At 41.1% G+C, this 16,230-nt stretch overlaps 1 protein-coding gene across 6 annotated transcripts in view; it reads right to left on the bottom strand.

Moving 5' to 3' along the window:
- Positions 1-16,230, bottom strand: part of CDK5RAP2 (CDK5 regulatory subunit associated protein 2) — a 191,486-nt gene that overhangs the window by 156,866 nt on the left and 18,390 nt on the right. For all 6 annotated transcript variants that reach the window (XM_050761203.1, XM_050761208.1, XM_050761205.1 and 3 more), the window contains 2 exons: positions 5,569-5,679; positions 224-300 (listed from right to left, as the gene is read on the bottom strand). In XM_050761203.1, coding sequence (XP_050617160.1) covers positions 224-300; positions 5,569-5,679 — 188 coding nt within the window. The remainder of the gene's footprint in view (positions 1-223; positions 301-5,568; positions 5,680-16,230) is intronic.

Here is a 16,230-nt window from a genome sequence, read left to right as displayed (position 1 = left end):
AACATTCACGCTGTACACTTAAGATCTGTTCATTTTTCTATAATCATGGTATATCTTAAAAGCTGGCTGAAAAGTAAATAATTAAGTAAAAACAAAAACCTCTTTGGAGTCCCCAGACTCCAGATGGAAATCAATTGTCTTAGAAAAGTGGATGGCTCTATTTCACTGACCAACCAACCCAGTGTGGGCGACTTGCAGGCTTTCGACAGATGACGGTACTCACGAGGCTTTGATGAGCAGCCGCTCTCTCTCCTGGAGTTCCCGCTTCAGACTTTCTACTTCCACCTTGAGCTCAATGTTCTACAAGACAAGATTAAGAAAGAAAAGAAACAACGTAAAATACAGGACCTATGAATGTCAACAATGGGGAAACTGCTTCCAGCACAGACTGACTACAGGATGCTTGTAATAGGCAGATGTTAGATTCAAAAACCCTCATTAGCCTCAGGGCACAGAGAAAAGGGAATTATTAAACACTGGTGGTCTCAAAAGAAAGACCTGGATTTCGCGAGACTTGGAGCAATTATGTAAATGCTCCAAGCTTCTAACAGCCAGAGCATTCAAATATCAAGGCATAAATGTCATACAAGGAAGGCTGATTTAAAAATTGTATGCCCTCCGCCAAGCAAATTTACAAGCAATTCTGAAGTGTTTTTCCCATTCCAAAGCAATTACTGGTGGTGGTTTACAATCACACATGTGGTGGCTGTAGCAGTGGGAACGTGTTACAGCTTAAAAAAATAAAATAAAACATGTGGATGGAAAACAGGAGGACACATCATGGCGTGTGTCATTTCAATATAAGATTTCAGGGTTCTCACTTACAAAAAAAGCTACAACAACATGGGGCAAGCTATCTATAAGGAGAACCACAATGTTCTCCAACCAAATGTCTTCCTCTTAACTGAGTGGAACAAAGGGAGTCACACACAGCCTTGGGCTTACAACTCACGTGAGAATCCAAGACAGAATCCAGGGCAAATGGAATTCAATATGAGACAGTGGAACAGTGGCAGGCTTCTAAAACTTATGCACAAATGTATCCCAGACAGAATATTAGATGAACTCATGTAGTAGATGGGGGTTTGGGTGCATAGTTTGTGGAAGACTGCTGTAAATCTACAATTTCTTGGAAATCCCCCTTTGGTTTTTTGTTTATTTATTTAGAGGCAGAGTCTTGCTCTGCTGTTGCCCAGCCTGAAGTGCAGGGGTGCTATCATAGCTCACTGCAGGCCTCAAACTCCTGGGCTCGAGGGATCCTCCCACCTCAACCTCCTGAGTAGCTGGGACTATAGGCGTGCACTCCCTTGCCCATTTTTTTGTTTTGTTTTGTTTTGTTTTTACAGATGGGGTCTTGCCACATTGCCCCGGCTGGTCTTGAACTTCTGGCTTCAAATGATACTCCTGCTTCAGCCTCCCAAAGCACTGGGTTTACAGCTCCTCTTTTATTTTAATAATCCATGCCAATTTTAGGTTGTACTCCATAATACACGTGTTTTTCATTTTTCGTTTTTTTGAGATGAAGTCTTGCTCTTGTCATCCAGGCTGGAGTGCAGTGGTGCGATCTCAGCTCACTGCAACCTCCACCTCCCAGGTTCAAGTGATCCTCCTGCCTCAGCCTCTGAGTAGCTAGGATTATAGTAGGCACCTGCCACCACACCCGGCTAATTTTTTGTATTTTTAGTTGAGATGGGGTTTCACCATGTTGGCCAGGCTGGTCTTGAACTCCTGACCTCAAGTGATCTGCCCTCCTTGGCCTCTCAAAGTGCTGGGATTACAGGTGTGAGCTACCGCATCCGGCCACATGTGTATTATTTAAACAAAAATATTTCCAGGCCAGGCACAGCGGTTCGCACCTATAATCCTAGCAGTTTGGGAGGCCGGCAGATCACTGGAGGTCAGGAGTTCAAGACCAGCCTGGCCAACATAGCGAAACCGTCTCAACTAAAAATACAAAAATTAGCCAGGAGTGGTGGCACTTGCCTGTAGTCCCAGGTATTTGGGAGGCTGAGGCAGAAGAATCGCCTGAACCTGAGAGGCAGAGGTTGCAGTGAGCCAAGATAGTACCACTGCACTCCAGCCTAGGTGACAGAGCGAGACTCTGTCTCGAAAAAAAAAAATCATTTCCAGTAAGATTTACCATCTCACAGGATATGCCTCCCTCCTTTCTGGCAAGCAGCCCTGGAGAAACAAGTACTTCAGGTTGAGAAGTACAGCCATGACAGAAAGGTCATGGGTGTGTGACCAAAAGGACATGGGTTTAAATTCTGTCTCTACTCTCTACAGGAGGAGACCACAGAGTCAGTGGCTACTCACTTATTCATTCCTTCACTTCGCAGAAACTTACCAAGCACCTGTGAAGGACCGACCACAGAAGACATTGAAGTGAACAAGACACGCTAACGTGGAATACAAAACTAGAAGCACAATATTATAACTGTCCTTAGACACATAAGTCCACAGGGTGACAAAGCAATGCTTCTCCTTTCCAATCCCTCAAGTGTCAAAAACAAAACAAAAAAGCTCCCATGACATGAGGGCTTTAAGGATTAAATGAGCAAAGCCTTGGAGACAGGGCTTAAAATAGGTTATCTTCTTCACTGTCAAACAACAAGAACTAAAGAAGTCATCGATGAGGCAGAACTTTTTCTTGAAGAAAGTGATCTTTGCATAAAGGACCCTGGGTAACAGTGTATAATGTCTTCAACTGTAATTTTGTGAAAAATGCAGAAACATCCTTCAAACAGAGGATTCTTTTTCCAGCTCTCAGAAGGGTAGAGAGCTTCTATTTATGAAATGATATAATATACTCTAAGTGCTTCACTTTGTGATGAACCAACAGGCACTCCAATTTAATATATTTAAAAGAATTAATACTAACTTGTCCATTCGGCTATTTTTCTCAAGTCCAATATCTCAAGTTATAAACTCATATACATAATTGTAATTTCCAAACCAAAAGTCAGGGTACCTTCAAAGCATAAAATGGAATATTATGAAACTATAAAAAAAAGGCAGCTTAGTGCGGTGGCTCACACCTGTAAGTCCCAACACTTTAGGAAGCCAAGACAGGAGGACGGCTTGAAGCTAGAAGTTCAAGACCAGCCTTGGGCAACATAGCAAGACCCCATCTCTATAAAAAGCAAAAATTTTTAAATGCCAGGTGTGGTGGTGCATGCCTGTAGTCCCAACTACTAAGGAGACTGAGATGGGAGGATCTCTTGAGCCCAAGAGTTCAAGGTTGCAGTGAGCTATGATCATGCCACTACACTCCAGCCTGGTGACAAGAGTGAGATACTGTCTCAAAAACAAAAAGAATAAAGAAATTCATTCTTAAACTACCCTTAAAGAAAGATATCCAAGATATCATTAAGTAAAGCGAGGTGCAGTGCCTCACGCCTATAATCCAAGCACTTTGAAAGGCCAAGGCAGGTGGATCACTTGAGGCCAGGAGTTCAAGACCAGCCTGGAGAACGTGGCGAAACCCCATCTCTACCAAAAATACAAAAATTAGCCAGGCGTGCTGGCATTCACATGCAATCCCAGCTAATCAGGAGGCCGAAGACAGGAATTACTTGAACCTGGGAGGCAGAGGTTGCAGTAAGCCAAGATTGTGCCACTGCACTCCAGCCTGGGCAACAGACGGAGACTCCATTGGAAGAAAAGAAAAGAAAACAGAAAAGAGAAAAGAAAAGGAAAGAAGGAAGGAAGGAAGAAAGGAAGGAAGGAAAGAAAGAAAAGAAAGAAAAAAGGAAGGAAGGAAAGGGAAGTGAAGAAAGAAGGGAAAGGAAGGAAAGAAAAGAAAAAAGAAAGGAAGGAAGGAAGGAAAGGAAAGAAAAAAGGAAGGAAGGAAAGGGAAGTGAAGAAAGAAAAGAAGGGAAAGGAAGGAAAGAAAAGAAAAAAGAAAGGAAGGAAGGAAGGAAGGAAGGAAGGAAGGAAGGAAGGAAGGAAGGAAGGAAGGAAGGAAATCATTAAGTGAAAAATATAAGGTGCAGAACAGAACATGCTTGCATTTATGTAAAAAGAGGGTTTATACACATACACACACACGCAAACACATGCTTGCTTGTTATATATATATATAAAATTCCTCTGCATAAGCAATCAATATTTATTAGATCTAGAGGACCAGGACACAAGGATGGAAGAGTCTTTTCAGTGTGTACCTCTTAGGCTTTTTGAATTCTAAACCATGTGCACCTATCCAAAAACTTACACTGAAGAAAGGGGTCATGAAATCATCTAGTCAGACAGCTGAAGTGGTATGGTACAATGAGGTTGGGAGACCTAGGCTCAAAATCCACCTCACATAGTAGCTATATGACATCAGGTGGGTTATTCATCTTCTGTAAGTCTCAGTTTCTTCCCCTATAAGGTGAAGATAAACTCCATGGCATAGGACTGTCATGAGAATTACAATAAGATGCAAATGTACAGATGCCGAAGACAGTGCCTGACAGAGTTGGCAACTAGCACGTTTTGTATTCCTATCACCCAAGAGGTTCTGAGAGGCATGGCCACCATACTCACACATAAACTGCTTTAGGCTATTGGTTTTCCTCTAAAATTGTGATTGCATCACCACTCCCTTCCAGAAAAGGGGACGTCCTCATTGTCTTTCCACCCCCAGAGTGAAGAAAAAAACTCTCATAGGGGACAAAGAAGCTTTTCAATTCTTGAAAAGGCTCAGAAGTACAGCACAATCCCTCTTCAAGACAAGTCAATTTAAGTTCATCTGCTGAAACTCAAGGAGAGTTCTTTTTCCTCCTTCAAAAGTTTCCACTGGTACAAACTTCAGAGGAGAAAAGTCAGAATAATTCCCAGGCCAAGGGCTAATCTACTAGAAAAAGCCAAGAAACAGGCACTGAAATACTGTTTGTACTCAAGCCTTTTCAAGAAAGCCAAGTTCTTTTTTCAGTTTTCAGAACCAAGGTTTGTTTTCAGACAAAGACCTCCAGGTCAAGACTTCAAATGAGGATAGCCTTTTCTTCTGACAGTTACAGGCAAGCACACAGGAATACAGAAGAGTCCTATCACAGAAATACTGACAATCCTAACTTTGGGCTGCCAAACGAAGCCTCAAGAAGACGATAATTGTCAACTGACTGTGTGCTGGAGCTTTTCATCTGTCTTCTCATTTTAATTCACACAAATAACCCTATGACAAAGGGATTATCACTTAATTCTGGAAGCAAGCCCTAAGAGCTAAAATGACTTGCCTAAGTTACACAAGTCAGCTGGTAACAGAATTCAACTCCAAAACCATTCTACCATTCCACTGCCTGTTTCTAAAGAACACATAATTATAAAAACTTAATTGAGGTAAAAATGAGTGAATCCGAATTCTGATTTTTAAAAGAGAGTGAAAGACTTCCTTAAAATTAATCATGTACCCATTTGCTTAATATTAAAGTCATCCTGATATCTTTATGCTCCCCATAATCAATTGAGATTAAATGAAAGCATCTCTCTTCCTGCTAACTCTGAGATCAAATATTAATCAAATTTCTGCTTGAAATGACAATGAGAAAAGACACAAGGGACAGCAATGAGAAGTGGGCCACTCACAGTTTTGTAGATATGTTCGGCGGGGCCATGAAATTCCTGTTGCATTCTTTCCTCAAGGAAATAGATGCGCAGCTTTAGGTTAAAGTTTTCTTTCTTCAATTCAGTGATTTGCTGAAAAATATCACAGAAGGGTCATCAAAAGCAAACAAGAGACAGATAGTACATACATTAGTCCTATAGATTACAAGGCTACAAAATTGATTCAAATGTTAAATACTAGAGAAAGCCTGTTTTTGCTACCATTCTACTAACACAGAAGAATTAAGCAGTTCCCACCAGCCAAAGTCAGTACAATTTGAGCATTAAAATGAATAATGACAGGAATGAATAATGAATGAAAATGAATAATGACTGAATAAAGAAAGAATTAAAAACTCCACACTGATAAGAAGAAGAAAAGGAAAAGAAGAGGAGAATCTCAAAAGAAATCCAGTTAATAAATGTAGAATACGAGGAACAGAAAATCACTATTGTACAACCTCCATAGTAATGATTGATTCAGGTAAGAATCAGCAACACTAAAAGCATTAGATGAAAGATCACTACAGAACATAATATTCAGACAGTCTCAAACTTATTACCCCACAAATGGCTTATTAATTACAAAAGGAAAAGGTACCCTTACAATTTAGAAAACTTGCGAACACCATCTTAACCAAAAAAATTCATCTCTTATCACCATTGAAGGGATAAACTAACATCATTTTCCTCCTGAAATAAATCACTGAGAGCAAACAATTCCATCTCAAGTGCTTCTGTCTATAACCTTTAACCTGTACCTAATCAAGAGGACTCTACCAGATAAATCTAAGTTGAAAAACATTCTGCAAAACAACAGAACTGAACTCTTCAAAAATCTTAATGACAATCCTAAGGCAAAAATGTTTGGTAAACTCTTCTAAATAAACGGAGATTGAAGAGGCACAGCTACTAAGTACAATAAAATCTTGAATTCTTTACAAAAACAACCATATGATGATACCTGGGGAAACTTGAATAACAACTTTTTATTAGGTAATAATATTATGATTTTACAGGAAAATGTCCTAAGAAAGAGACACATGCTAATGTACTTAAGAGTGCTGTGTCATGACGTCTGCAATTAACTCAAATGAGCAGAGACAGGAAAAAAAAAGATAAAGCAAATATAGAAAACATTAATGACGAATCTAGATGAATATACATGGTTGTTCACTGTGCTATTTTGCAACTTTTCATACACTTGAAATCTGTCACAATAAAAAGTTGGGGGAAAAAAGAATATAGTAAGAAAAAGCATATTTACTGAGAACCTACTATGTAAACAAGCACCTAGCCAGATAATTTACATACAATATCTCAATTCTTATAGTAACATTGCAAAAGTACTGTCTCCACTATATACATGATCAAAGATCACGCTAGTAGGGGAAGGGCTGGGATTCCTATCCTGCTGTCTGACTCCAGTAACTATGATCTGTCAATTCAACCTCACGGCCTATAGAGAAAATTCCTGACTTTTTTGGTTTGGTTCATCCAGTAAACTTTTCTGTGCAGTCTAACTTAACTTCAAGAACAGATATTAGCCTACACAGTAAAGCAATTCCTCGTATGTTTCTAGCACCATGTTTAAATAGTTAAATGTTCTCCAAAATCCTACCAACATCCCCAGGTTCTCCCTCTCTGTTTCACATATTTTTAAGTCTCTGCCTTTGTGGGGAAAAAAAGTCCTCTCTTTTCCCTGTTACAAAGAGAGGGACAGAAACACAAGCTAGGAAGGGACTTTAAATTAGTCCAGGATGATGGTTACCTTTGGGGAGGAAAAGTGCTTAGTGCGTGGAATGAGCCACAAAGCAAACTTCTGGGGCACTGATAATGTCCCATGTCTTGGCTTTGGTGATGGTTATAGGTTATGCTCCTTTTTTGATAATTCATTAAACTGTTCACATACGATTTGTGGGTAGGCCTGCATGCATGTTACACTTCTTTTAAAGTTTTTTTTTATTATTATTATTTTTTAAAGATGAGGTCTTACTCTATCACCCAGGTTGGAATGAAGTGGTATAATCACAGCTCACTGCAGCCTCAAACTCCTGGGCTCAAGGAATCCTCTCACCTAAGCCTCCCAACTTGCTGGGATTATAGGTGCAAGCCATCACACTTGGCCTCATTTTTTTAAGTTTTTAAAGTCAAATAGTCTACTAGTCTATGGTTAATGTGAATTATTAAAAGTCAATTTGTCCATGGTTAAGTAAATTATAGTATATCAACTCAATAGAATATGATAGAACCATAAACAAGAATGAGAGACCACATTGTGCACTCATAAGAAATTATGTCCGAGATACATTGTTAAATAAAAACACTATACTATGGAACATTATATAGATAGGTTACTATTTTTTAAAAGGGCAGGGGATATGAACACGTAATTATTTACTTGATATGATAGTATGCATCTAGAAGTACACTGTATATTTGTACCATATAAATTTCCTATAAATAATAAAAATAAAGTAGTAATAGACAAATGCAATCTTTTATTGAGACTCTGAATTGTGAAGCGAGTGCTGATGATATTTACTAAATGCAGTGTGCCTGTCCATGCTATAGTTCGTGCATCTGTTGTTCTCTTTCCATTCTCAAAGTCACTGTTTAAGCTCAGTTCTCAATGGTAAGGCAGAAAGATCAGCGGCTTTGGAGACAATACTAAGTCCTATCTTAACTCTCTTTTATGATGCAAACTAGACATGCTACTTCTTTGAGCCTCAGTTTCCTCAACTTTAAAACAGGGATAATAAAATCAATCTCATAGGTTTTTGTGAGAAGAAAATAAATGAATTTGACGATTTCAAAATGTGAAACTGTTGTGGTTTTTTTTGAGACGGAGTCTCACACTGTCACCCAGGCTGGAGTGCAATGGCGTAATCTTGGCTCACTGCAACCTCTACCTCCCGGATTCAAGCCATTCTCCTGCCTCAGCCTCCCAAGTAGCTGGGATTACAGGCATGTGCCACCATGCCCGGCTAATTTTTGTACTTTTAGTAGAGACGGGGTTTCACCATGTTGGCCAGGCTGGTCTCAAATCCTGACCTCAGGTGATTCACCCACCTCGGCCTCCCAGAGTGCTGGGATTACAGGTGTGAGTCACCACGCCCAGCCTCAAAATGTGAAACTTTTAAAGTCAAGTGACTAAAATGTTTGCAACATGCAAAATCATGTACTAAGACATAAGACAACAATCTTGAAATGAATGGAAAGATAGAAAGTCTGAGTGGAGAAACAGGTATAAAAAAAGAATCAAGACCCTGTCCCTACAAAAAATGAGATGCCGTACACACCTACTAGAACGGCTAATTTTTTTTTGGCGGGGGGCGCGGGTGGGAGACAGAGTCTTGCTCTGTTGCCCAGGCTTGGCGCGATCCTGGCTCACTACAACTTCTGTCTTCCCGGTTCAAGTGATTCTCTTTTCTCAGCCTCCTGAGTAGCTAGGATTACAGGCACACACCACCACGCTTGACTAAGTTTTTGTATTTTTTTTTAATAGAGACGAGGTTTCACCATGTTGGCCAGGCTGGTCTCGAACTCCTGACCTCAAATGATCCACTCGCCTGGGCCTCCCAAAGTGCTGGGATTACAGATGTGACCCACTGTGCCTAGTAAAATAAATTGTTTACATTGTTAATACCAAGTACTGATGTAGAATAAATGGAGTTCTCATACTCTGTTGATGGGAATGCAAAATGGCACGGACACTCTAGATATACTTTGGCAATTTCTTACAAAAAAACTATACTTAACATGTGACTCAACAATTCCACTCCTAGGTATTTATCTTAGAGAAATGAAAACCTATCTTCACACAAAAAACCTGTACATAAATGTTTACTGCAGCTTTATTAATAATCACCAAAACCTGGGAAAAACTCTTACGTCCCTCAGAGGGTGAATGGATAAACAGTAGACATCCATTCGACAGAAGAGTGCTCAGCAACTATGAAACACACAACGTGAATAAAATTCAAAGACATTATGCTGAGGCAAAGAAGCCAGTATGAAAAGGTTACATTCTGTACGATTCCATTTATATGACATTCTGGGAAAAGCAAAATTACAAGGACAGAGAACAGGCATTAGTTGCCAGAGGCTTGGGGTGAAGAGAGGATCTGACCACAAAGAAGCCAAAAAAAAAAAAAAGGGAAGTTGTTGGGATTATGGAACTGTTCTATATTCTGATTGTAGTGATCATTACATATGCCAAGAACTGTACACACATATAAAAAACTATAACCATACATACATACAGATTACAATAGTGATTACAAGGGAATATACATCTGTCAAAGTTCATCCAACACCTAAAATTGGTACATTTTATTTTATGTAAATTATATCTCAAGCTGATTTTTAAAATAACTAAAATGAATTAGGGCAAAATGTGAAAAGCTACACTTAGATGCTAGTACATCTTCACACTTACCACATATTTTTTCCAGCTTTTTAAAAAACAATTTTTAATAGCATATCATATTCTTTTTAGTAAATTTTTTTTTTTTTTTTTGAGACGGAGTCTTGCTCTGTCACCCAGGCTGGAGTGCAGTGTTGCGATCTTGGCTCACCGCAACCTCCACCTCCCAGGTTCAAGCGATTCTCCTGCCTCAGCCTCCCGAGTAGCTGGGATTACAGTTGTGTGTCACCATGCCCAGTTAATTTTTTTATTCTTAGTAGAGGCGGGGTTTCACCATGCTGGCCAGGCTGGTCTTGAACTCCTGACCTCAGGAGATCCACCTGCCTCAGCCTCCCACAGTGCTGGGATTACAGGCGTGACACACCACATCCAGCCCATAAATACAATTTTATCAGTGAATAAAAGAAAACGATAAGCATATTTCACATTAAGTACATTTTCAAACTATCTACCCTTGGCCCTCTTGTTAACACTTAAGGTTTCACTTTTGTGGTTAACAAGAAAAGCACAAGAAACAACTGATAGGTTCATTAGCACCTCCTTTTAAGGAAACAGCACATAAAACATTCATTCAAACAAAAATGACTACCCCGCCAGATGCTTCCTATAAAGAGAAACCTTATTCTGTTACTCAGCTACCAATAAAATATTTATGGAGGTTGCTTAGAATGCCCCCATTGTACACAATGCTAAAATTCTCAGCAACACTTGAAAGAATATTTATCCTATTTATAGTTAAAGAAATTTTTGTATATGGCAAAGGAAAATACGCCTTTAGAAGGTCACAGCAAACGTCAGACAGTCCCAAATGAATAAAATGAAATACAAGCACCATCTTTTCCACCATGGCCAGTTCAGTTCTCTGCTTAGTACCATTTCTCTCACAGTTTTCTTTGAATACCACTACCAGGCTGGCCCGGGGATCCTTCTACATGTTTCCATACACTCTCTATTTTATCAGAGCAATGACCATACTGAATTGTCCTAGCTGGATGCTTGGCTTTCTACCCACCCCCATCCCATAACCACCTTGTACACTCGACTGTAACCCAAGAGATGGTTACTAAATAGCCAATGGTTGGCAGAATAGATGGACAGACACATTTAAGAATTTCTTGGCCAGGCAGGGTGGCTGACATCTGTAATCCCAACACTTTGGTAGGCAGAGCCAGAAGGATCACTTGAGCCCAGGAGGTTGAAGCTGTAGTAAGCCATGATCATGCTACTGCACTCCAGCCTGGGTGACAGAGTGAGACCATCTGTCAAAAAATACATATATATTTGTTGTTTTTTTTTTGAGACGGAGTCTCGCTCTGTCACCCAAGCTGGAGTGTAGTGGTACAATCCCAGCCCACTGCAAACTCCGCCTTCCGGGTTCAAGCAATTCTCCCTGCTTCAGCCTCCCGAGTAGCTGGGATCACAGGTGTCTGCCACCACACCTGGCTAATTTTTGTAGTTTTAATAGAGACAAGTTTTCACCATGTTGGCCAGGCTGGTCTCGAACTCCTGACTTCAGGTGATTCGCCCATCTCGGCCTCCCAAAGTTCTGGGATTACAGGCATGAGTCACTGTGTCCGGCCTAAAAATTTTTTAAAAAAAGAAGTTCTTGGCTGGGCACGGTGGCTTACGCCTGTAATCCCAGCACTTTGGGAGGCTGAGGCGGGCAGATCATGAGGTCAAGAGATCGAGACCATCCTGGCCAACATGGTGAAACCCTGTCTCTACTAAAAATACAAAAATTAGCTAGGCGTAGTAGTGTTCACCTGTAGTCTCAGCTACTCCAGAGGCTGAGGCAGGAGAATGGCTTGAACCCAGGAGGCAGAGCTTGCAGTGAACTAAGATCACGCCACTGCACTCCAGCCTGGCGACAGAGTGAGACTCCATCTCAAAAAAAAAAAAAAAAAAAAGAATTCCTTTAAGGCAGTGTGATGTAATAAGAGCCCCCTCAGGCTTCAGACAGATCTGGTATACACCACTCCCTGGGTAAACCCTCCATTAGCTCTTGTTTCCATCATTCTTAGAATAAAACTCCCTGCCACAGCTACAAAGAGCTGTATCATCTGGTCCCTGACCACCTCTCCAACCTCATCAGGTATCATCTTCTCCCCTGTTCACAATATTCCAGCCTCACTGGCCTCCTTTCCAGTCCTGAAATAAGTCAAGCCCTTGTCTGCCTACAAAGCTCTTTCTGCAGCGTCTGCCAGGATGGCTCGGTCTCATCCCTTCCACCTCAGCTCCAATGTCACTGCCTTGGAGAGGCCCTCCCCAACTACGCCATCTAAAGTGGGCCCCATCTCTACCACCCCAACCAGCTCACTCTCTAACGCACAGCTCTTTCTTGCTAGAATTTTTCACAATCTGTATTTGTCTCATCTATTTGCGTGTTTATTATTATCATGTTTATTACATGAATATAATCCACTTAATCTTTCATGGCTGTTTCCTCCAAGGTTTTAACAAGTATCTAGAACACAGCAGATATTCAACAATTTGTTAAATGAGTGAACAAATTAATGAATAAATACAATCCAGACCACTTTACTAGCTGTATGGCCTTACTGAAGTTCACTTTTCCTATGTGCCTCAGTTCCTCTATCTCTAAAAAAGGGATTATTTTAACTATCTCAAAGAACTAGTCTAAGAATTGAAAGAAATTAATTAGAATGTTTAGTATAGTGCCTACTACAACATGGGAATTTAAAACATTGTTTTTCTCACGTGTACTTTTCCCTGTAAGAGAAACAAGAAAAAAAAAAAAAACTTGACGTGGAAAAACTGATAACAGCTTACAATACAGTAGGAATAAACACCCAAAATATAAAATCCACCAAATATGACTTAGAAACCTAATGCTCAAAAGTAAGCTAATGCAAGGCTGTATCTGCCACGTTCCAGCCCTTGGAAACCACGTGTTACTGTGGAAGTGCAGCCATCTGAAATGGGAAACATCCCAACATGATTATGGGGTGGTGCTTTCTGAAACTGGAGAAGGGCCCCAGCTTAGCAGCAGGAAAAATTTTGCAGGAGCTAGTAGTCAATCATCCTGACTTCCTCCTACTCCCACTCTCTGTCAAAAGCCTTGACTAGTCTGAAGTTCCATCTAAAAGGGAAGAAAAACCAAAAACATAAAAAGGAATCAGGGCAACTCCAACCAGCCCTACCTCAACTGAAATCTAAGCAAAGTGCGCCTAATTCTGGCTGTCCGTTTCAAAGGCTCGCAAGAACGTGGGCCTCCAAAGCTGAGGCTCACTCTACCAAATCATCTTTCCACCCAGGACAGCAAGGGCTAAGAGCAAGACCTCTGTGATCAGCACAAACAGACTAAACTACAAGAGCTGCTACTTTTACATTGTGTGACCTTGGGAAAATTATTTAACATCTTTGTCCAGTGTTGGCTCATCTATAAAATGAAGATAAAGTCAATTCCCTCACAGGGGTGTTGTGACAACCAAATGAACTAAAGCACCTGGCAGAGCCTTGCACTCAGCAAGCAGGAAACACAAGATAGCATTAAAAATCGCGCAGAGTGAAGGCAACACCAAGGCGCCAAAGGGAAGAGATCTTCTCCAACCCACTCATCTTGCTGTCTCAAGGCCTGTGTTCTCCACTCACTATTGACCGGGAATGGTCTGTGCCGATCCTGGCTGTTGCTGACCCTGTGATTACGCACCACTTGCCATCCCACTCACAGTCTCAAGACAGTATGGCATCTTTCCTCCATGAAGTCATCAATTTTTAAATGTTTACACCTAGGGAAGTATTATAGTCTGCATACATAGACGGTGGTATTGTCTTTTATTTTTAGACAGAGTCTCACTCTGTCGCCTAGGTTGGAGTGCAGTGGCGCGATCTCAGCTCACTGCAACCTCCGCCTGCCAGGTTCAAGTGATTCTCCTGCCTCAGCCTCCCAAGTAGCTGGGATTACAGGTATGTGCCACCACGCCCAGCCAATTTTTTTATTTTTAGTATTTTTTTCAAACTCCTGACCCCAGGTGATATGCCCACCTCGACCTCCCAAAGTGCTGGGATTACAGATGTGAGCCACCGCACCCAGCCGATATTGTCTATCTTAAATAATTGTATGTATATACACACACAGAGTAAAGCCTTTTTTAAAAAGAAACAGAGGCCGGGCGCGGTGGCTCATGCCTGTAATTCCAGCACTTTGGGAGGCCGAGGCGGGCGGATCACGAGGTCAGGAGATCAAGACCATCCTGGCTAACATGGTAAAACCCTGTCTCTGCTAAAAAATACAACAAAAATTAGCTGGGCTTGGTGGCGGGCGCCTGCAGTCCCAGCTACTGGGGAGGCTGAGGCAGGAGAATGGCGTGAACCGGGGAGGCGGAGCTCGTAGTGAGCTAAGATCGTGCCACTGCACTCCAGCCTGGGCAACGGAGCAAGACTTCATCTCAAAAAAAAAAAAAAAAGAAAAGAAAAAGAAAAAGAAATTCACTTCTCAGGCCGTCAATAAGCAGATCTTTGGGTCACAATGAATTTTTTAACCTTTTTGAAAGTACAAAAACTGTTAGACCTCACCTAGCCATAACAAAAACCATGAACTTGGCTACCTAAAGTTGATCTCTAGTAAACAATACTGCATATAAGATAATACTGCCTACAGCAGCTACGTGAGGTAGTAAAGAGGGGAAGATACTTTGGAATCAATTTCTGATGCTGATATTCTCCTTGGTGTCTTCAAATCATCAAGAAAACTCTTACTAGGTAAGTCTCTATTATAAATAATACTGGAGCAATAACAGAATTTTTTTTTTAAACAGGGTCTCTCTCTGTTGCTCAGGCTAGAGTGCAGTGGCACATTCATGGCTCACTGCAGCCTCAAACTCCCAGGCTCAAGCAATCCTCCCACCTTAGCCTCCTGAGCAGCTGGGACCACAAGCACACATGACCATGCCCAGCTAACTTTTTAATTTTTTTGTAGAAATGGGCTCAAGCAATCCCCCTGCCTTGGTCTCCCAAAGTGCTGGGATTACAGGTGTGAGCCACCACACCCAGCCTCAATAACAGAAATTTAAAACTGAATCTCAAACACCAGTTGGAATTTAACTACCTTATGAAACCAACTATTTTCATATTCTTTTCCACCTTTGCTCATGAATATACATTTTTGCAGAATTATAAGATAAGTGAATTTGCATATTCCATCACTTTCCTTTAATATTTCTTAAGCATTTTTCATATTGTGGCAGAATTACACAAAACTATCAGTTGAAATAACTGCACTACATTCCACTGAAGTGATTCAGTCAACTGTTTAACCATTTCTCTGCTGTGCACTGATGGACTCAGTGTGCTCTAATGGAAAGTGACCAGCTTTACAATCAGAAAGCCAAGGCTTGAATTTTGCCTTCTTTTTGCTTCTCAATCACAATAAGCTCATGGGCAAGTTGTTTAATCTCTCCAACCTCAGCTTCCTCATCTGTGAAATATCCTCAATACACGTTTGTCAAAAGCAAAGAGATAACAAATGTAATATATAATTTCCCTTCCTTACAGTTTTTCACAATGATACACAATGTGGTCACAAACACCTTCATCAGCAGAGCTTTATTCCTTCTACTGGGTTGTTTCCCTAGGATCAATTTCCCCAAAATGGATTATTGGGCTCAAGAGTAATTTTATATTTATGACTATCAAAATCTCTTTCCAAATGGCCTTCAAAAAGATTGTAAAAATTTACACTACTCAGCCCTCCATCTGGCCATTTTTGGAGGGCATGGCCAGGACATGCAGAGAGAGGTACAGGAACTCAGAGCATTCAATCCAGCAGGCCGTCCCACTACACAAACGAACCCCTGTACTTAACACTTTTACCCCACCAGCCATGAGCCCTACTTGATTCCAAGTACGCATCTCTGCAAAAAACCCTAGCATCGTCGGGCTATATGTTGTGCACAGAGCTCCATGGAAAGTGGCTACAACATTCACTCTGCCAGCTACAGACCTGGTCTTCAACCACTTCCACTGAGTGGCATCCACACAATTCTTACACTCCTGCCGTGTTCTAAGCTCACCCTCATTCTCCCACTCTTAGCCTCACCTTGCCCTCATTACTGCTTGTTTTCCTATGACTCTGGCCCTGCATGCCCCCATCCTCATTATAAGCTGTCTGCCTCTAAATGTGTCTCTAGGCATATCTCCTCTCCAGCCACTTTAGTAACAATAACCAAAACAGCAGCCGCCCTGATTGCTAAAGA

The sequence above is a fragment of the Macaca thibetana genome, chromosome 15 (genome assembly GCF_024542745.1).
Source record: "Macaca thibetana thibetana isolate TM-01 chromosome 15, ASM2454274v1, whole genome shotgun sequence".
NCBI classification, from domain to species: domain Eukaryota; kingdom Metazoa; phylum Chordata; class Mammalia; order Primates; family Cercopithecidae; genus Macaca; species Macaca thibetana.
Note: the sequence above shows the minus strand (reverse complement) of the source record. Positions and strands in the feature narration are given on the sequence as shown.